General features: G+C 47.3%; 2 protein-coding genes across 11 annotated transcripts; one reads left to right on the forward strand and one right to left on the reverse strand.

Moving 5' to 3' along the window:
* Window positions 1-1,760: 1,760 nt before the first annotated feature.
* TMEM80 (transmembrane protein 80) lies at window positions 1,761-7,011 on the reverse strand. Of its 4 annotated transcripts, none has more exons than XM_085548074.1 (5): window positions 6,336-7,011; window positions 6,011-6,027; window positions 4,241-4,334; window positions 4,044-4,136; window positions 1,761-2,256 (listed from the first exon to the last, which is right to left on the reverse strand). In XM_085548074.1, the coding sequence occupies exons 1-5, from the start codon at window positions 7,009-7,011 to the stop codon at window positions 2,105-2,107; spliced, it is 1,032 nt and encodes a 343-aa protein (XP_085404200.1). In that variant the 3' UTR covers window positions 1,761-2,104. The 4 variants fall into 4 exon arrangements, with proteins under 4 accessions (XP_085404200.1, XP_015718617.3, XP_085404198.1 ...); XM_015863131.3 differs by having other exon boundaries at window positions 1,761-2,859; XM_085548072.1 differs by having other exon boundaries at window positions 4,011-4,136.
* Window positions 7,012-7,020: 9 nt separating this feature from the next.
* DEAF1 (DEAF1 transcription factor) lies at window positions 7,021-19,075 on the forward strand. Of its 7 annotated transcripts, XR_014946272.1 has the most exons (14): window positions 7,021-7,249; window positions 7,677-7,774; window positions 8,058-8,187; window positions 8,813-8,959; window positions 9,392-9,531; window positions 9,816-9,881; window positions 10,411-10,537; window positions 11,667-11,795; window positions 12,494-12,622; window positions 12,942-13,192; window positions 16,080-16,145; window positions 16,437-16,526; window positions 17,229-17,399; window positions 18,940-19,075. XR_014946272.1 is itself a non-coding variant. In XM_015863108.3 (13 exons), exons 1-13 carry the CDS (start codon window positions 7,021-7,023, stop codon window positions 17,331-17,333), a joined length of 1,707 nt encoding a protein of 568 aa, XP_015718594.1. In that variant the 3' UTR covers window positions 17,334-17,897. The 7 variants fall into 7 exon arrangements, 5 of the variants coding, with proteins under 5 accessions (XP_015718594.1, XP_085404141.1, XP_085404140.1 ...); XR_014946273.1 differs by lacking the exon at window positions 18,940-19,075 and having other exon boundaries at window positions 11,690-11,795; window positions 17,229-17,771; XM_015863108.3 differs by lacking the exon at window positions 18,940-19,075 and having other exon boundaries at window positions 17,229-17,897.
* The last annotated feature ends 184 nt before the right edge of the window (window positions 19,076-19,259 follow it).

A 19,259-nucleotide genomic window follows, 5' to 3' on the forward strand; every position in this document is an offset into this window, starting at 1 on the left:
ACCGCCCCGGTGTCTGCTGAAAGCTCTGGGACAGATGCCTCGGCATGGACACAGGGCAAAACGTCCTCCCGGAGAGCACCAGAGCAGAGCAGGGTTGGGAGCCCCACTGGGGTGCCTTGCTGGGGAGGGGGCTGTGAGCCATCAACCTCCCTTTGGGAGGATGGAGACCAATCAATTGCCATAGCTTAGGAGGGGAATGAAACGTGTGCTGGCATTAGGCACAGTTTGGAGGCAGTGTGGTGTCACCTCTGTGCCCATCCATCCTTTGTGTTGCCATCACACGACGAGGATGTCAGAGCTGTGCTTTGGGGTCTGACAGTGTGATTTGGAGCTCAGAGCTCTCCTGTGTGGGCTGACTTGCAAAGGATGCCTCATTTCATCTGCCTTAAGACTTAGTTTTAAAGCATTTATGAAATGGATGGGATCAGCTCACTGAACTGATGGCCGTGCTGGAAAATGTCACAGCACGGAGGAGGGGAAGGGCTGCCAGTTCCTGCAGCAGTGCAAACCAAAAGGCCTGGTGCTCTGCTACAGCTGTGGCTGGGCTCACTCTCCCAGGGTGCAAACAGCTCATTGCAGAAGCTGTTTCATGCTAAGGCACCTCATTACCTGGCAGTTTCGGCCCTGCGGTCATTATGATGATAGGCTCACAGTGCTGTGCCCCGTAGGAGATCAGCAGAGGGGGGAACTTTTCTTCTGGGCAGGGAAGAAAACCACAAATGAGCTTATTACATCTTCCCTGCAACACCTGGTGGTGGTCAGAGCAATCACCAGGCAGAGAATTACCCTGCTGCACTGCTGCCTGCACTCTGGACTCCTCTGCTTTGGACCAATCCAGCCCTATCGCTCACACTATCAGAGCCTGACATCCCAGGAGGCCAACGTGCTCCTTGGGATCAGCCTTTTAAATCAGGTTGGCGGCAGACATCCCTGTGATGGCCTGAGAACAAACAACACCCAAATTGAGCTCCTCAAAACGTGGCTTCCTCGCAGTTTTTGATGCCGTTTCCATCCAACTTGCTCATCCTGTTTCAGAAGGGCTGGGCCTCGTAATTAAAAGCTCCACCAATCTTACGCCTGGCAAATGTCATCAATGACTTTACTATGACTTTTCTCCCTCTGCTCCTGCTAAGATCTCGCATTCTGTCTGCAGCGAGCACCACGGCACATACACAAAGGCTGCAACCTGAAGCTGCCATTTGCAACTCCAGCACCTCCAGCACCTTTTACCACAGGTAAAAGCAATATTCCGTTTAGCAGTTGCCTTTAAATCCTGGCGCTCTTTCTGGGTCCAGCATTCTGCACAAGGCAGATGTAAACAGATACCAGGAAAAATGTGCCCTCTTATTTGTATGCATGCAGAAAGGGCTTCTGCTTGGAATGCATTCATCATCAGTAGTGTAGATCCAGGTAGGTATGTTTGTCAGTCTTTGTAACCAATACATGATGAGTGCATTCCATTATGCCAAGCCAATTCAGAGGAATGAACGGGTGGGTATTTGATTTGTGTGCAAGCCCAGAAACATTTGGCCATGCCATTTCCTGGCTGCTTAGCACCCAGTTCTGCTGCCTTGCTGTCTTTCTGGGTGCAGCTTCGCTCCTGTTGATCAGCAGAGGGTTGTTTGTGCCACTGGCTTGAATGCAATGAGGATCTGGTCAGGGCAGTGCCACCGTGTCACACATCTAGTCTCGTCCAAGTCTCTTTTGTGTAGGTAGCCATGCCCTGGGATTTGAACAGAACACCGTACTTCAAACACTTCTTAGATCTAATACATCATTTATTTGAATAAATAAATATAAGAAATTCGGAATATAAAAATTGTCAGTACAAAAAAGAAAACAAAACAACCCAAAAAACCCACAAGCTTTACATTATTATGTATCTGTGGTAGGTTAAAAAAGAAAGAACACCTGAAACTGCACAGTTGATTGAATGAAAGAGGTTGGAATGTAGTCACTTGTGCAGAGTCGTGGCACTAAAGATGTTAAAGATTAAATAGAACTATGTCTGACAGCATCTGTTGGGCTTCGGAACAGGACAGAAGGGTGAATGGTGAATGTTCAAGCTGATCTTTGGGCTGCTTGTGTTTAAACAACCAGACCCTCACACCACTGTCTTTGGTCTCCATGTCAATAAGAAGCAGCCATCCAAACCTCGTGGCTCAGCTCTCCCAGGAGTAAAACTCAGTTCAACCCAGCCCCACTGGGACCAGTCAGATACTGCCCTACTAAAGGCAGGGGAATGATGATTGGGGTCTGAAAACAAATGAGAGCAGATGAGTGATAAAGCAAAAGCATTGAAAGATGTAAGTGTATGCAGGAAAAGAGTCTATACGACACTGGCCTCATTGAGTTCCATGTCACTTTGCTTGTGTGGTGTTGCTCTGTGCCATGAAAACTCATGCAATCTCAATGGCATGAAGCACTGGCTGCTATTCTGCATTGGGAATTAATATTGATCCCTCATGAACACTAAGTGATGAGCTGTGTGATATAGGTGGTAGAGCTATCTCACCTCCTGCTTTGCAGCTATCTCTGCCAGAATAGGGCATTTAAACAGGAGGAAGCATTGCTGAACTTTGAGATGCAGAAGAATTAAATCTTTGAAATGGAAAAACACTCTTTTAAAGAAGAAATGTGTCACAGTTAGGGCTTAGCCAACAAAAGCAGCAATGGCCAAGACCTGGAGTACTGACTCAAGCCCATACATAAAGAGAAGAATGGTGTTTAGAATGACATCTGCTTTGAGCACGTAAGTTTGCCATATCAGGAAATACACAGATAGAATCATGCTCACGACCGTTATCACAAGGCTGAGTCCTAATGGAGCCTCTTCTTCTATCAGGTTACCCTTTGAACCTTGGAGGAAAACAAAAAGCTGATATGAATCTTTGATTTATTGAGACAACGCTCAAAAAAGGCTCTATTTGTAAAACTTCAGGGTACGTAGAAATACCAATCTGAATCAAGGCCCAGTCAGTAACTTAAGAATAAACCCAAAAATCAATGGACAACCCATTTCTTGATGACAGAGGTTAATCTGAATGCAGAGAAACCAGATGACATTCCAAGTCAGAAGACCTACCTTCTCTTACTATAGACAACCAGTCCTGAAGCTGCAACCATTCTGATCGCTTTAAAACCCTACGCAATTGAGAGTCTTCTATATACCCTGGTACTCTATTCCTACTTCAAGTTCCTGCCGTTGTGAAGAAGCTGCACTTATTCCTTTCTTGCATCTTATTTCTGAGCTTGCCTTGGTAGATTTTGCTGTTTAACTCCATGAGACTTCAAACTCACTTTCTACTCGTCCATCAGGCTCCAAGCAAATAAATGCAGAAAGCTTTAAGGCAGCAGGCAAAGCATTCAGCCCTACAGCAACACAGCTGCGTTCAGCAGACCCGCCTTGTGTAAATATCTTAGGAATATTTAGCACAAATTTTAATGTTAATTTTAAACCTTACTTAAAAAGAAAGGACTTCATGAAATTTCAGCTAGCTTTGGATTAGTAGGATTACAAACAGGCCCTTTCTGTTGTTCTGGCATAGTGGAATGAAGATGATGGAAGTGATGTGTGTCTTTAGAAGAAGTTTAAGGTAAGCCATGGGCTGCTCAGGGCCATCCTTAGCACTACCTGTTCCACAAGGCTCCAGCCATCTGGTTACCATCAGACATTTGTGGGACAGCTGAAAGGACCTGTATCACTTCACTGCACTGAAATCTCTGTGTTTCAACACGTTCATTCTCACCAGCCCCACTGATGGTAAACAGTGTAGCAGCATTCCAGCTGTCCCAGTTACACTGCTGCCAGACAGAGCAGCTTTTGTCTTCCTATGGCAGTACAGATCATACATCATACGAGAGCAAATTCTATACGACCCTCTAGCCAAATATGTCAACCAGACAGATCAAGTTTAATGACATAAATTAATGGGCCTCCAAAAATCTGCTTGTCTGCTAAACTGACACGTTCTGACACCCAACTCTGTTTCGGAATGATGAATACTTACAGATTCCAAAGGCACAGTGATAACGTGACATACCCAAGTACAACCGCAGCGCTTCAAGAACAGCCATGATGCAGAGCAGGGCAAGATCGGGAGCCAAAAAACCATCGGGATAACTGAAAACCTGACCTGTAGAATAGCACAGCATAAATAAGGCAGGAGAACAACAGCAGGGATACCAGCAAGACACAAACACCTCATAACCACGCAGCTTATTTCTGGTTGCAACTTACTTTTATAAATAAGCATCGCAAGCGTCGCCACGAAGTAAAAGATGTAATAAAACCCATTTATATAGAATAACATCTGTAAAGGAACAGATGAGAGCTGATAACTGTTGTTAAGGAGTTAGCTGGGATCCATCTCATAAAATAACCAGCTCCTGGTAACTTCAATATTCTCTGTGCCTCCCTTTATTAAATGATTCAGCCTATGGGGTAGGTCCAGAAAGTAACTGGAGATGGCAATCACCAGCAGCTAAGAGAACACTTTGCTGTTTCAGGTTTGCTTTTAGGTCCTTTTCAGTTTTATTTCAGTTTTGGTTGTAGTGGTTTGTTGGCCTAAGGAAATGAGGGCAGGTTGTGCATGTGTGTACTTCCCCAGGCAGCTTCTGTACCTGCTGGCTGGTGGCATGCTCTGGTATATCCAATTCCTCCATGGTTTTGGAAAATAGATGGCTCTGTGAAGCAGACAAGCCCTATTATTGCCTGCATGATAGGAAGTCTGAGAGCTGAGCTCAGCCTTTGTTATATGGCTGAGAAAGGCCACAAGCTCAACTTTGAGATGTAAATTTGTTAGATAGATTTCCTTAATTGACTGCTCACAAAACAAAGCCTTGTAGGAGGCAATATTTAGCTCATTATTTCTGGCCACAATCCTTAACACATCCTCAGGATGCCTCTGAGAGGCAGGGAACATGGCAAGCACCAATGTACAAATATGGAGAACTTACAGGCTCAGAATATTCTCACCTGCAGCCATCATAAGATGAGAAACACGGTAAAGTTAGGCCTCTGCTCTGAATTCACCTCCTGGGCTCCCTCTGGAGTCAGCCCAGAAGAACACCTTCATAACCAGGCAGTTCAGTTAAATTACCTGCCCATCTCTCTCTTTGGCTACGTAAGCCATTTAAATGGTTAAGTTTATATGAGATACCCAACAGACAACTTCAGGAGGCCACCCTCCCTTACAGGTGAGTACAGTTCCTACATAGCAGGTACATGCACGCTGTGGCACAGCACCATGTTATGAATGTAATACAGAAAGCACAAAGGGCATCCCAGGGCTTGCTGCCATATGGGAAAGCTGCAACGTGGCTGAAAGAATCCAGAAGGTTTGGGCCATTCCTATGTGTTTTTTATAACAAAATTATACCAGCTGTTTCTCTTAGTCTTCAGTAAGACAAGGCAATTTACACCAGGAACTTATCAGTACAGAGTTCATTACTTTGAGCTGTTTCAAGGCGTTCTTTATCCCCTCCTCAGCCCTTCTCAGACACTGTCTAAGCAGGGACTTCATCCCAGGCATCTTTTATGGGCACAACCCATCCGGTTTTTGCAGGGAGCACCCACCCACACGCAGTGAATGCCTTCCAGTTCCCAGAGAATCTCCCTGTATTCAACCAGAACCAGGTTTTTGTGTTTTTCCAGTTGAAGGGAGGCGGAACAAAAAGAAATTACTAGATGGGTTCTAAGCATGGAAATCTCTGAAGTCAAGGGTGTCTCCTTTAGGAGGCTACTTAGATCATGGGAATAGATACGGTGAGAAGAAGCTGCTTTTGCTGCCTCTTGTTGGCTGTGCTGTGGGAACCTTGTGTCTGCAGGTCCACAAAGCCACCCCATAGCCTTGATTTCCATAAGGAAATGAGTGAGACCAGAAGGTGACGGCCAAGGCCTCAGGTTGAGTCAGACTTTGTGCTTCATGTGGGTGCAGATCCATTGGGAAGAGATGAATCAGCTGGTCCTCCTGAAGATTCCCCACACGTGAAGGCACAAAAAGGATACGACCGAATAAGTTCTTCCTTTCAGTTGAAAAGAGAATAGAGAGAATGAGCCTAAATAATGAGCAAAAGCACTGCAGAAACGCCCTGCTAATTATATACCTGTTAATAGGCCTCAATAGCTGCAGCCCCTTCCACAGGCACCAGCACTGACCAGCTGTAGGCCCTACATGGCTGTGCCAGCCTTAGGCCCATTTCCCCTCACAGCCGACCCCGCTACCCCTACACCCCATTTAAGCTGTTTAGGAACGCAGTGTGAGCAGGCACAGCCGTGTTACGCTGTGACACGCCGCCGGTTCCGCGTACACACAGCGTTACACAGCGCTCACCTCTCCTCACCACCGCCATCTTAGCACCCCCTCCCCCTCTAGTCCTCCAGCATCCCGGCAGCCCCCGCGCCGCGGCCGTTCGTGCGGCCCCGCCCCCGTCCCTTCGGCTGCGATCGGAGCTCGGCCCGGTTCGGGCGGGTTCGGGCGGTTTCGGGCAGTGCCCGTTCGGGAGCTGCCGTTCGGGACGGCGAAAGGGAATTCGGGAGCGCTCGGAAGAGGTTCGGCACATCTCGGCTTTACTCGCGGCCGCCTCACCCGCCTTCGGGCGGGATCGGAAAAGACTCGAGCGGACTCGGGATTCTTCGACCCCGCGGGCCGGGCCGCTCGGGGACTCGGCCCTGTTCGGGCGGACTCGGGAGCCGCCAGGTACCGCTTCGGGCCTCGGCCGCGTCCCGCGCTGCGATTGGCCGCCGGCAGCAGCGCGGGCGCAGCGCTTCGGGCCCCGCCGAGCCCCGTTCGGACGAGGCCTGAAAGGACTCGGGACACTTCGGGCCGCTTCGGAACCGCTCGGTTCGACCCGGGGAGCGCACTCGGAAACGCTCGGCACCGCTCGGCGGGAGCGACCGAGCGACCTGGGAGCATCGCGCCCCCCCCCCCCCCAACCCGGCGGCGCTCGGGGGGGAGCGGCAGCGCTCGGGGCTGCTCGGGTGGGCTCGGCCCCGCTCCCCCCCCACATCGTCCTCGCATGGAGGACGCCGACTCGGCGGCCAAGCGGTTGGGGTTAGCGGAGGCGGTGGCGGCCGCGGTGGCGGCGGCGGCGGCAGAACCCGAAAGGCAGCAACCGCAAAGCTCGGAGGGGAAGGCGGAACGGAGGGAGGAGGTGACGGCCGTGACCGTGATGGCGGCGGACGCCGAACACATGGAGATGGGCGCCGAGCCGCTGCCCAGCGCCGACGAGGCCGCCGCGTTCGCAGGTCAGCGGGAGCCGCACTGCGCATGCGCCGCTCTCCTCAGCGCCGCCCGCGCTGCGCGGTGCCGCCCCCCATTCACCACACGGTGTGAGGAGCTGCCGCCCAACCGCGGCCATTGTGTGCAAAATTCCCCTCACAGCTCACATCAAACGGCTGCCACGCGTTGGTGGCCGGGTCAGGTGTAAAGCAAGAAGCTCAGTTTGTTCTGCTCCCTGTGCTAGAATAACGAGGAAATAAACGTTTCTCCCCTTAGTACATCGCAGGGTAGGCCGTGCTCAACCCAAAGCCTGACAGAGAACAGTGATATTTGCACTAATTGACAATGAATGGGGAAGAGAAAAGGGAATGTGAATGTGCCTCTATGTGGGGTTGACATACTGGGGTTGATATAGCGGGGTCTGCTTTGCTTCATTTCTCTTTTGCATTCCAGAAGTCACCACAGTGACAGTGGCCAACGTTGGCTCCTCTGCAGACAACGTGTTCACCACCTCCGTGGCAAACGCAGCGTCCATTTCGGGACACGTGCTGGTAAGTCAGCCCTTCATCCAGGAGCCTTGAATCACCATGACTTCCATTAGTCAGAATGTGGGCAAAGCTGCAAGGCTTTCAGCCACAGAGTCATCTTGTGGTGCTTTCCACCCATGTACACGCACTCCGTCATGGAGCTGATGACCTGGAATACGTGTAACCTTTGTATCTGGTTGGCTGAATGCTCAAAAACGTACCTGCTAACTGATGGTGTCTTAGGGAACTTCTGAGGAGATCTGCAGGGATACTCACTGATGTATTTTTTGCCTTTGTTTCTTTGTAGTCTGGGAGAACAGCCCTCCAAATCGGGGACAGCTTGAACACTGAGAAAGCTACTCTTATAGTGGTTCACACCGATGGCAGCATTGTGGAAACCACAGGCCTGAAGGGGCCATCAGCACCTCTGACACCAGGTATAAGGCAATCTAAGCATCCTTCTATGGAGGAACTGCTTCCTCATTGCTTTATTTGTGTGGCTGGAAAACAAGAGAAACATCACACACATGACATGAAGTTGCGTTGTGCACTCTGCCCCCTCTTAACACACTGCTTTTTGTACTTATTTTGTACTTATTGTGCCTTTCTAACCCACCCTCACAAGCAGATCGATTCTAATATTGATAATAAAAGCCCGTAACTAGGAGATTAATACCTGGGCTTTTCATAAAGAGTCCTTGAACACAGTTTTGTCTCCATTCAGATCTTTTGCTGGTATTTAATATCACCAAGTTCGTTCCCAGCTGCCTGGCAGTCCCCGTTCTGCCCACGAGGTGGCATGACAAGCCTTTTGTAGGCAATCACATTGCACGTTGTCCTCTAAACATGAAGCGATCCAGCCAGCTACGAGCTACAGCCCGAGTGTTTAAGGTGCTGTTAAAAGCGTATGGCTCTAGTTTACATCAAACATCTGTTCCAAACGTTTTTTGTTTGTGGCGTGATGAACATAGGATGCATTGGGCCCAGCCAAACTCCAGGTGAAGGTGTTGTTATTATGCACTTTGGTTCCTATCACCTATTTCCTTTTTTCCCCCCTCAAAGGTCCGCAGTCTCCTCCTACCCCTTTAGCAACTGTGCAAGAGAAAACTGGAACCAAGTACAACTGGGACCCATCAGTGTATGACAACGAGCTCCCGGTGAGGTGCCGGAACATCAGTGGGATTCTGTACAAAAACAGACTCGGCTCAGGTAAAAACAGCCTTCTTGTGTGAGGAATATTGTACCTTCTTCACTTACTGCACTTTCCTTTTAATCAGATTGCCTTAAAGGGCCAATCATGAAGAAAATAAGGACGGTTTCCCATTCCTGGGCTGTTGGGCTGGGCTGTTTTGCCCAGTAATATCACAGAGTCTCAGAGTACCCTGAGTTAGAAGGGACCCACAAGGATCACCATGTCCAACTTGCCAATAGAGCCTGCAGAGGGTGCACTCCAGCCTTTGCTTCCCACTCTGTTCACAGAGCCCAGGGCTGCTTTGTTCTAGGAGCAGAATCTGGCCCACATACGTGTTAAACTTCATGTCATTGCCCAGCCCCTGTCAGTTTTCTTTAGAAAAAAAATGGGAGAAATAATCCTTAGCCTGTAGTAATGCTTTTATTTTCTTATTTCTGGTTTTAATACAGGAGGCCGTGGTAGGTGCATTAAGCAAGGGGACAGCTGGTACAGCCCCACTGAATTTGAAGCTATGGCAGGACGAGCTAGCAGCAAAGACTGGAAGAGGAGCATCCGCTATGCTGGGAGGCCCTTGCAGTGCCTTATTCATGTAAGGTTACCTTTAATTTATCCTGTTTGCTGGGAAGGAGCAGGTTAATTCTAGGCAGAGTCTGAGCCATGTACAGAGTTGTGTGTAATGGTGATGTGGGGTGAAGGAGAAGCAACTCATTGATTTGGTTGAGGGGAACTGGCCTTTCTTTTATTGCATAGGGCCCCCAGAAGGGAATTAGTGTTTATATCTCCCTTGGAGCTGCCAGGATCTTTAAGCAGAGCACAGTCCTGCTCTTGTTGCTTTTGGTGCCTGATGCTGAACTTGTAATCTTCCAATTTCAGGATGGGATTTTAAATCCTCACGCTGCCTCTTGTACTTGCGCTGCCTGCTGTGATGACATGACTCTGGTGAGTTGTGGGTTTTACATCCATTAGTTTAAAAACAATTCGTCCATCAAGCTGCCACAGCCATCTGTGAGCAGACCAGGAGTGTCCCAGAAACACTGACAAGTACTGAGTATTTCCATATCAGACTGCCTGCTTGTTACGAAAATGATGCTAGAGTTGTTAAGCAGCAGCGTTTAGCTTCACCTCAAGCGCTGTTTTGTGCTCTTCTATTGTGAACTGGATGCTTTCCCTGTTGTGTAGACCTGGAACTGCACACTTCTCATCTTTCACTCTTGTTTTCTTCCACCCTTTGGATCTGTAGTGATTTGACCAGTTCTTGTCTTCTCATAACAGTGGGAAACTGCTGAATCTGAGTGTAACTTTTTTATTCACAGAGGCTTTTCAGTCTGCAGATCCAATAGAAACCTTTTGGTCTATGGTTGCAAATCTATCCTGGTTAATCATAGCTGCATTTGGAGAGGTTGGAGTGAACTGATCTTCCCCTAAGAGGTGCCTCAGCTAATGCCTTTCTCTCTTTTCCCCCCCCTAGAGTGGACCTATTCGACTCTTTGTTCCATATAAACGACGGAAAAAAGAAAATGAAATGTCTGCAAATCCAGTCAAGAAGGAATCCTCCAAAAACATCACTCTGCTTCCTGCCACAGCTGCTACTACGTGTAGGTTCTTTGCTCCTGGTAAAAATGGCCGAGCTAAATATCTTTTTGTCTTATCAGTGGTCAACTGAGAAAAATGTATTATCTCTTGGCACTTCCTTGTATATGGCCTTTAATATCTGGTGGGGCTGTGTGGAAAATACATGGAAAAGTAGGTGTTAAGCAACTGTAATGAAATGCAGTCTGAAGGCCATTAGTGGAAGAGGCAGAAGGTGATGCTTTCATCTGTAAGCTCCTCTCTGGCATTCAGGACTCGCTTTGTCACTCCATGTTTTTGAAGTCAAACCATCTGTGTGAGAACAGAAATTAATCTGCAGGCTGGTCCAGCCTGTCACATTCATGTCCTCTTGTTCTCATCATCTGGATGGTAACATTACAAAGTGAGCTGAGGAGAATACAAAAGGGAACTGAGCAAGCCAAGTGTAAGATAAGGCTACTGGCAACAGCAGGAGGAGAAGCTAATAAAAATTCTGCAGAGATTTTGTTGTTTTATCCCCCCAAACAGCTTTAATCTGTACTGTTTTGTTAACATGTGCTGCTGGGGGCTTCGTGCTTGCTAGCACTGGGAGAGAGCAGCACTGCTTGTCTTGTTGGCAGCCACGTGTTTCCTCAGAAACAAAACTGTAGCCTCAGTGTCTTAGAACTGAACACTTAGTAAAAAGGTCTTTCAAGCTGAGCTGTGCTGGACAGAATCAGCCCATTAGTGGTGCTGGGACTAATCCAACTTAAAAAGGGTTTTAAACACATTGGAGCTGCATTGGTACTTTCATCCAGATGGGACTTGTTCGCTGTGTTGGCCAAGCATGGTTATATCACTCCATGTAGATGGACAGTTGAACTTGTCCGGTAAACCAAACTGTCATAGAATTAGCTGTAATCTGTGGGGCTTTTGAATCAGATTGCAAGCAGTAAGAACCACTCTGTAGTATATTAGGGCCAGACATGTCTTCAGAAGCTGTTCAGGGCTTTTATTCCCATTTTAGTGGCCTTAGGGGGGAGATCCAAACTTGGCTATCACAGCCCGTTGACTGATTTGTGAGTTCTGTGACTTTGGGAACAGGGATTTCAGCAGCTAGACAGCCGAGGCCTGAGCACTGAGTGCTGATTGTGAAAGTGCTTCTGCTATTTCCAGTCACCGTGACTCCTTCTGGACAGATCACTACCTCTGGTGCTCTCACCTTTGACCGCACGTCGACAGTGGAAGCCACAGCAATTATCTCCGAAAGTCCAGCCCAGGGGGATGTTTTCACAGGAGCCACTGGTAAGGATTGAGCTGCATGCCTGCTTGACATCCATGGGAAGGTAGGGAAAAAAACAAGCCTCTTGTATGCTGCATGAAAAGAACTTACACAGATGCTGTACATATATATATATATATACACATATATATATATATACTGCCCAAAAAAGTAGCCGAGTTTTTAAACTGAGTGGAAAATTACAGAATGACCTGAATTGGAAGGGACCTCAAGGATCATGAATCCCCAACCCCCCTGCCACAGGCAGGGTCACCAACATCCCCATTTAATACTAGACCAGGCTAGCAGAATAAAGCAGAGAGAACAGAAGTACTTACCATAGATTTTAAGCTCTTTCATTCTAATTTCTGTATGGGGCTGTGGGTTTTGCTCAGAGCATCCTCTGAGAACAATATCTTGGAGTCCTATCAGTGTAAAATGAAGCGTATGAGGAGCAGCCTGGCAATAATCTTTGTGGAAGCCTTGAGATGTGAAAGCGGAGAGAACTGAAATCAGTGCACAGTTGCTTTGCTTGGCGTCCACGTGACATCCCGCTGCTGTTTCTCATTTGCAACCTCTGGAATTACCATAGAGAATAGGAACCTGAAGAAAATGGGAAAACAAGCAAAACTAAAAGACAACCCAGAGAGGTGAAAGAAGCTTAAGACATGCCTGAAAGCTGTGCCATGCAGTGATATGTAACATCGTTGTTCTCCTGCAGTTCAGGATACCAATGTCCAGCAGCCGTGCCGGGTCACTCACCCAGAGCCTCACTACCCAACTTACCAGGACAACTGTCAGATTTCACCTTTCCCTGAAGCTGCGTTGCCAACATCTCATCCCAAAATCGGTATGTTTCATCCTGCTCTGTCCAGAATGCAATCTCCTTGGTGTTAAGCCTTACTCAGCTGTTGATGCTATTAATTAAACATTGATTTTTTGTCCACTCGTGAAACAAAGATCATTACTTTTTCTTGCCTGAGATATCTCTGCTAAAACGAGGAGTCAGAAGTGATTCCTGTTAGATAAGTTATCAAATACTTTGCCATGACAAATGCTGCTCTGAAAATGCAGCAGAGCGAACCCTGTAACGAAACAAAAACAAAATCACTTTATGGAAATGCAGTGCCCTAATTCTTTGTATTTTATATTCCTTTCTTTGTGCTCAGTGTTGACCCCAATCCCTGCCCTATCGGTGCCCCCGCAGACCCCCACCAAAGCCATATCCCCAACAGTGGTGAACGGGCTGGAAGTGACAGAACCGCGGAGCTGGCTCTACTTGGAAGAGATGGTCAACTCACTGCTCAACACGGCGCAGCAGCTCAAGTCTCTCATTGAGCAGGCCAAGCAGGCCAGCTCCTCCTTCTGTGAGGCTGCTGTCACGCCAGCCAAGATTCAAGCTGATGTGGAAAGGAAAGAGGTAATTATGCCACAGGAGGTGACAGGGGCATCTTTTTGGCAGAGCCTTTTCCAATTGTAATGTTTCTGTGATTGTATGGGTTGTACAATCCCAAAAAAAAATACAGTTTTTTTTCCACTGGGTGTAGCTCCGGTAACCCTTACAAATCAATTGTTTCTCAACATCTTGAGAGCAGAAACAAAGGTAAGTTATTACCACTATAGGAAAAGGAGTAGAGTACCTGGGATTCCAGCAGCTGTAGCAGTAACACCAGTTGTTTGTTGTTACAAGTCCCGAGCTCTGCCGTCAGACATTCTTACATCAGGAGGCATGGGTTGCCATATGTCCTGGCATAGGGAAGATGATGAGCGTTCAGCCCTGCAGCACTGCTTTCATTCTCTCAAGTGAGCAGGGCTATCAGATAGGCTTTTGATGGCCTGAAGAGGCAGAGAGGTAATAAGAACAGCAACAGCTGTGGAGTTTGTTGGGAAGATAACCAGGAAAATTTAGAGTTGTTCTGCTGAGCATTCTGCAAGTGAAGCCGATCTCTCTTATGTCCTATGATTTTATAGATGGACATCTTACTTTGTTTAACTTCACCCTTTTGCTCTTTTTCCAGTTCACGTGCTGTCATCCCCTCTGTTTATCCTTAATCAAAACAATGTTTCAGAGTCCATTTCTCTCGTCCTCTGATCCAAATCCAGTTCACTTCGGTGTACATCTTCTTGCCTCAGGAAAAGGACTTAAAATCACTCCTCGGTGTTGGTCCAACCACTTCTTTTGTCTTTTAAGTTGGATGGGGGGAAAGAGGTATCGTCCTGCTTTGCGGTGTTGTGGATTTTTTTTGGGCCCATTTAATAAACAGTTGAGCCAGTATGTTCCCACAGATTTAAAACTGAAAGGTTGTATGGTTACATCTGAGCTGCAGAGCCAAGGCTTTACAATAGATTAAATTATAATAGAGATGTAGACTCAGCTCTTCCTGGAAGAGTGACTGCATACAGAGCAGGATTAATGAAATCTGTTAGTGGGAGCAGGCTTGTTCCCAACTTTATACACAAGATTCAGTGCCATGACAGCTCCTTAATTAACGAGCAGAGCCCTCATAGAGTTGGTTCAGACACGAAACTGACTCTGTTTGAGAAACGTGGATGCCATAAACCTTGTGCTTTCAGTGAGTAAACACACAGCTGGTGCTCAGCCTGTGTGTGGCTTTGTGCTGGCAGGGACACCAAGTGTGTCCAGCAATAACATCGATGTTATCTGGAAGTTTCGAGGAATTATGTCCTAAAAGAAAACCAAGCCAGAAGCTCTCCAGCTCAGTGTTTATCTAAAATGCATCGTTACTCAAAATTAAACTATCAAAATACTTGTAGGCTTTATAGAACTGCAACATTTTACATGAGGTTCACTAAGAACAACCTCTGTGTCAGAACTCTGCACAGCTGTTCAGAGAGAGCTCTCCTCTATTGTAATTAAATGGCTTGTAGATGAGGATACTGGATAAACTTCAGAAGGGGGAGAGCACATGAACCCACCAAGTTCTGTGCTGTAGGACGCAGCTGGAGGATGCAGATGTGCTGCAAATGTGATAGACAGTGTTTCTGTATGAAGGTAAAAAAAAATCAGGGTTGAAATCTGATGGGTGTTTTAATTGCAGTTGTCCTCTTGTGTTGCAGTGATGCCTACAGAGTACCCTGTCCATCTGAAAACAAGGTGGAAGATTAAGTCGGTTAACAGCTGGGCCATCTGAATTATTTTTTTAGTCAGATTAAAACGCTTCAGGGCTGGAGAGTATGAAATTAACCTAAAAAGGATCGGGCACTTAAGAAAAGTAGTTCTAGTAAGCAAGTAATGACTTATATCCTCCAAAGCAGATGTGGAAATGGTTGAGAGCTGGCGCTCATCAGTTTGCTGGAGATGATTTTGCAAGAGATCTGTGTGTGTCTGGCTTGGTCATCTCTGTTCCTACTCCCTTCCTTTCTCCACAGCTTCTCAACATTCCCATTAGCAGGATTTGGGGACCCAAGGCAGAGCTGAAGGGGGTGCCTTGGGTCTGACAAGTACAGGGGGTGGTTGGACTTGCTCTCAGCTTCCTTTCTCTTTAGCAGTCCGATTGGAAGATAGGATAAGCCCATTTGTGGAGGGTGCAGTGGACTCCGAGCTGTTGCATCTCTCAGAACTGGAATTCTGCATTTTTAACCCAAGAACTGTCTCTGTGTGGGTGTCACAGAGGGGCTGTAGTGGCAGGGTGTATTTATGTGGAGACCTGGACATACAATCTCCTCACCTAAAAGAATTTTAAGAACACTTGTACAGTGCATGTGTGCTGTGTTGCTAATAAGCTTGATCTTACCTGTTTGTCTAATAGTGATAGAAGCAGTTCATAGCTCTTGCACCAGACAGCAAGAGGTTTCCCTGCCTCCTCCTCCATCTCCCTGGAGAGCTTTTTCATCTCAGCTTTGTGTATTGGTAACAAAAAGGTTGCAGTTTCACAGGAGAATAAATACTGAGATGTCAGGTCATGGAGGCACTTAAATTAAGCCTTTAATCTCCTTACTTGTTGGGTCATATCACTCCTTGATAAACCTGTTTTGCATGAAGGTGGGGGTTTGTTTTTTCCCTTTCTTTCTAACTGTTTCTCATGGAGTTTAAATCAGGTTTAGCATGTAACCAAATGGGGGCCAGTCTTGGATCCCTTTGTTTGAGCACTTTGCCTCTCAGCAGCACTGGCTTCTTCATGTGACTCCACGCTATGGCACAGAGTCCGTCTCCTGTAAGGGAGGAGCCATGTTCCCTTTGGTCCTCACAGAACTGCATGAACCCTCCATACAGCTCTCACTTCTCAAGCCCTTGTTGCATTCTCTGGCTATGAAGTGACACACTTGCTTTGTTTTTTCCCTTGCAGCAGTATCAGAACCAGTTATTTCAGCAAACAGAAGATGTGGATGGGAAAACAGAAATCATCATCAAGGTAAACTCTGGTTGACTCATGTTTTATGAGGAGTCCTTTGTCTTGTTGCATTTAAAGATCCAGAAATCATGTATTCTGTGTCTGGCCTCGTCTTCTGAGCCTTCCCTGGCAAATAGGGCAAAGTGTGCCCTATTGCCACGTTTACACAGTCCCTTATGGCCCTCTGGCAAGGTTAGTCAGTCCTGTGCTCCTGTTACAGTCTTCTTTTACTTCTCTGCCTTCTGCTTCACTGCAGTCACCCCTCCATTGTTGTTGCCTCTGATGTGGTCCCTTTGCCGTTTGTTTTCACAGCAGTCGTGTGTCAACTGTGGCCGGGAGGCAATGAATGAGTGCACAGGATGCCACAAAGTCAACTACTGCTCCACTTTCTGTCAGCGGAAGGTATAAGAGCGTCTGTGAGTTACAGCTGTAGCCATGCAGAGGGGTTGGGTGACACTGGGGTCAGCCTGCATCCAGGCTGAGGGCACAGCAAAGACAGGAACATACAGCAGAGTGGGGGGTCACTGTCTGTCAGCCAGGGTGCAGTGCTGGGGTGGGTGAAACGAGTAAGGAATGGCCCCAAGATCTGCACGCACCTTCTGAAAGAGGATATCAAATAGTGAGTACAACCCACACCTCACTGTGGAAACTGTGGGGTGAGCTGTGTGAGAGTGCTGTACAAGCCCTCCCTGCTGCTCCCTGGAAAGCTGTACTCCTCAGTATCTCTGATCCTGTGCCAATGAGGCTGTAGTTCTCTTATTTTTCACACTGTTTGTGATGGTATGGATGACAAGATGAATTGAGCACACAGACAAACTGTAAAACTAACATGGGAGGTGGAAACAGAGGAGGAAACTCTGAGGCAGCATATAACTGCTCTGTGAAGAAGCCTTTAAAGGAAGCCTATGGACAAGAGGGAGAGCAACTCTTCTTACATGGGCAGATAGTGATAAGACAAGGGGAGGAGAGATAAAGGTTAGATGTGAGGAGGAAGTTCTTCCCTCAGAGTGCAGTGAGGCCCTGGTATGAGCTGCCCAGAGAAGCTGTGGGTGCCCCATCACTGGGCCATTTCTTCATGGTCTCTCCATCTGCTCTTCCTTGCAGGACTGGAAGGAGCACCAGCACATCTGTGGTGAGGCCAATGCGGTGACGGTACAGGCTGACGATGTGCATGTTGCGGACAATGTGATGGAGAAAGTCTCTGTCTGAACACACCTACCTCTGACCCCATGGCAGCTCGGTGCAGCCGGCTGGATCGGCGGCCTGATGTGAACGGTCTGTCCTCATTTCTCAAAGACTTTTTCATACTGTGATGACAGTGTTTGCCCACTTCCAGTCCTACTGCAAACCTCTGGGTAACGCGGAGACTGAGAAATCTGGATCTGGAGGAGGCAAACTGCAGCCTCCCATCCGGGAGCCTCCTCCAGCTCGAGGAAGCTTAGATTTTGCCAGACTGAAATCTCCACTGTGTGGATAACAACCTCATTGTCTCTCTTGAGATGGATTAAGAACAGTTGCTGCAATTAGATTTGCTGTTGTTCTGTTTTCCCCATGCCTCCCTACCTCTTGTTTGAACAAAGGAATGATCCCTCATCTGGTTTATTTAATTGCCTTGAAAAAGTACAAACTCTTAATTTGCCTTTGGAAGGACTTTTGTTTTCTTTTGATCTTCTGTGTTCCCTCTGTGCTGGGGACATTTGAAACACATCGGAGCTTCTGCACTTGAATACAAATGAAAAATCACATCTTGTTCAATAAAACGTGATGAAAGTACGGTGTAACCCCTTGGCAGCACGTTGGCACGTGGAAAAATGCAGCGAGTTTTGCACAAAGGTGTCGGCTCTTAGTCTTTGCAGAACATCAGTGTGGATGTGATGCGGCAGCAGGGAGGAGCAGCTCTTACCACAGCAGCACACCCTGGCTGTAGCACCAAAATCCAAGCAACCCCCAAGTAAGAGTGCAAGGATAGATTTCTCACCTCTCACTGCTGCTTAGTAGCTCCTAATTAAAGCAGTAGCGAGCATTAAGAGGTTATTGGCTTCATTCACTACTCTAAAATGCTTTAATTAATAACGCGCTGCTTTAATAACTGAGGCTATGGTTGCTGTTACTTACTTTCTCACTGCAGTGAGTTTTCCTCTTGGTGCTGAGGGTGAGGACCAGCACTGGTGGGAGGAAGGCAGCAGCAAGGCCCGCCTCCTCTCAAGGAAACCATTCCTTAGTGGGAAGCCAAGCACGAGCTGAGCAGGCTGAGAACAGAAATGACACTTGGAGAACTCTGGGGAGGGAAATAGGCAATTCTGTAGAATCCCACTGCACAGAACGTGCTCAGCTCTTCAAGCTTTCCCAGTCACCCTTCAGTATTTGCAGTCATTTCTTCTGACACAATGAGCGCCAGTTTTCTAAATCTTTAAGAAAATGGCTTAATGGAAAAGATGCTCTTAATTGAGCCCACAACAATACAACTAATTTACAAGGTTTCTCGCCTCCATCTATTGCCCATTAAGGTTCTGACTAAAGGAAGCAGTGTGTTGTGCTGGTTGGTTTAAGCACCCATTTGTTCTCAGCTACATCTTGCTTTTCCCCCAGAGGAAAATCCCTGCAGAGCTGTGTTGGTTCAGGGACGACTGCAGCTACATAAAGACGTGAGCTCAGCCACACTACATCCGTGCTCGCCAAACCCACGTATGTGCAGATAACTGAGCAGCAATTTATACCAATGCAGAAAGCTCTCCAGTACTGTCACTGGTGGATGAGTACATCCAATGCTTTGGTTACGGTCTGAATTTTGTTTTTATTGCATTTTCTGATTAAGGAGGTTCTGAAGAGCATGAGTGGGACAGCAATCCTAAATGAAGATGTGTCGGTATGACTCACGTGTGATTAAAGTTCTCTAGAAGCTTCTCATCAGGGCCCTGGCATCTGGGGGAGCCAACCCCTATAACACAGCGAAGACTGCAGTGTAATTGTCGTGGCAACATCCTGTGTTTATGTGTTGATGATAAACTGATGAAGCAATCATTACCCTCAGTCGAAGAAAATCTCAAGACCTCCCAGCAAGTCTTCTTTATTTCTAAGCAAACAAATTACCCCTTGGAAAGCAACAGCCCTGCACGAAAATCATTAGACAGAAGA

This window comes from Coturnix japonica, chromosome 5 (assembly GCF_054131305.1).
Source record: "Coturnix japonica strain WE chromosome 5, WE-NBRP24, whole genome shotgun sequence".
Classification (NCBI taxonomy): Eukaryota; Metazoa; Chordata; class Aves; order Galliformes; family Phasianidae; genus Coturnix; species Coturnix japonica.

Coding starts and splice junctions, on each gene's coding strand:
- TMEM80 (XM_085548071.1), bottom strand. CDS start 7,011: ATGTGGGGGGGGAGCGGGGCCGAGCCCACCCGAGCAGCCCCGAGCGCT. Junction 4,137..4,240: donor TGCGATGCTTATTTATAAAA/GTAAGTTGCAAC, acceptor GCTATTCTACAG/GTCAGGTTTTCAGTTATCCC. Junction 2,860..4,010: donor TCACTGTGCCTTTGGAATCT/GTAAGTATTCAT, acceptor TTTTCCTCCAAG/GTTCAAAGGGTAACCTGATA.
- DEAF1 (XM_085548014.1), top strand. CDS start 7,021: ATGGAGGACGCCGACTCGGCGGCCAAGCGGTTGGGGTTAGCGGAGGCG. Junction 11,796..12,493: donor TGTTTTCACAGGAGCCACTG/GTAAGGATTGAG, acceptor GTTCTCCTGCAG/TTCAGGATACCAATGTCCAG. Junction 13,193..13,790: donor CTGATGTGGAAAGGAAAGAG/GTAATTATGCCA, acceptor CTCTTTTTCCAG/TTCACGTGCTGTCATCCCCT.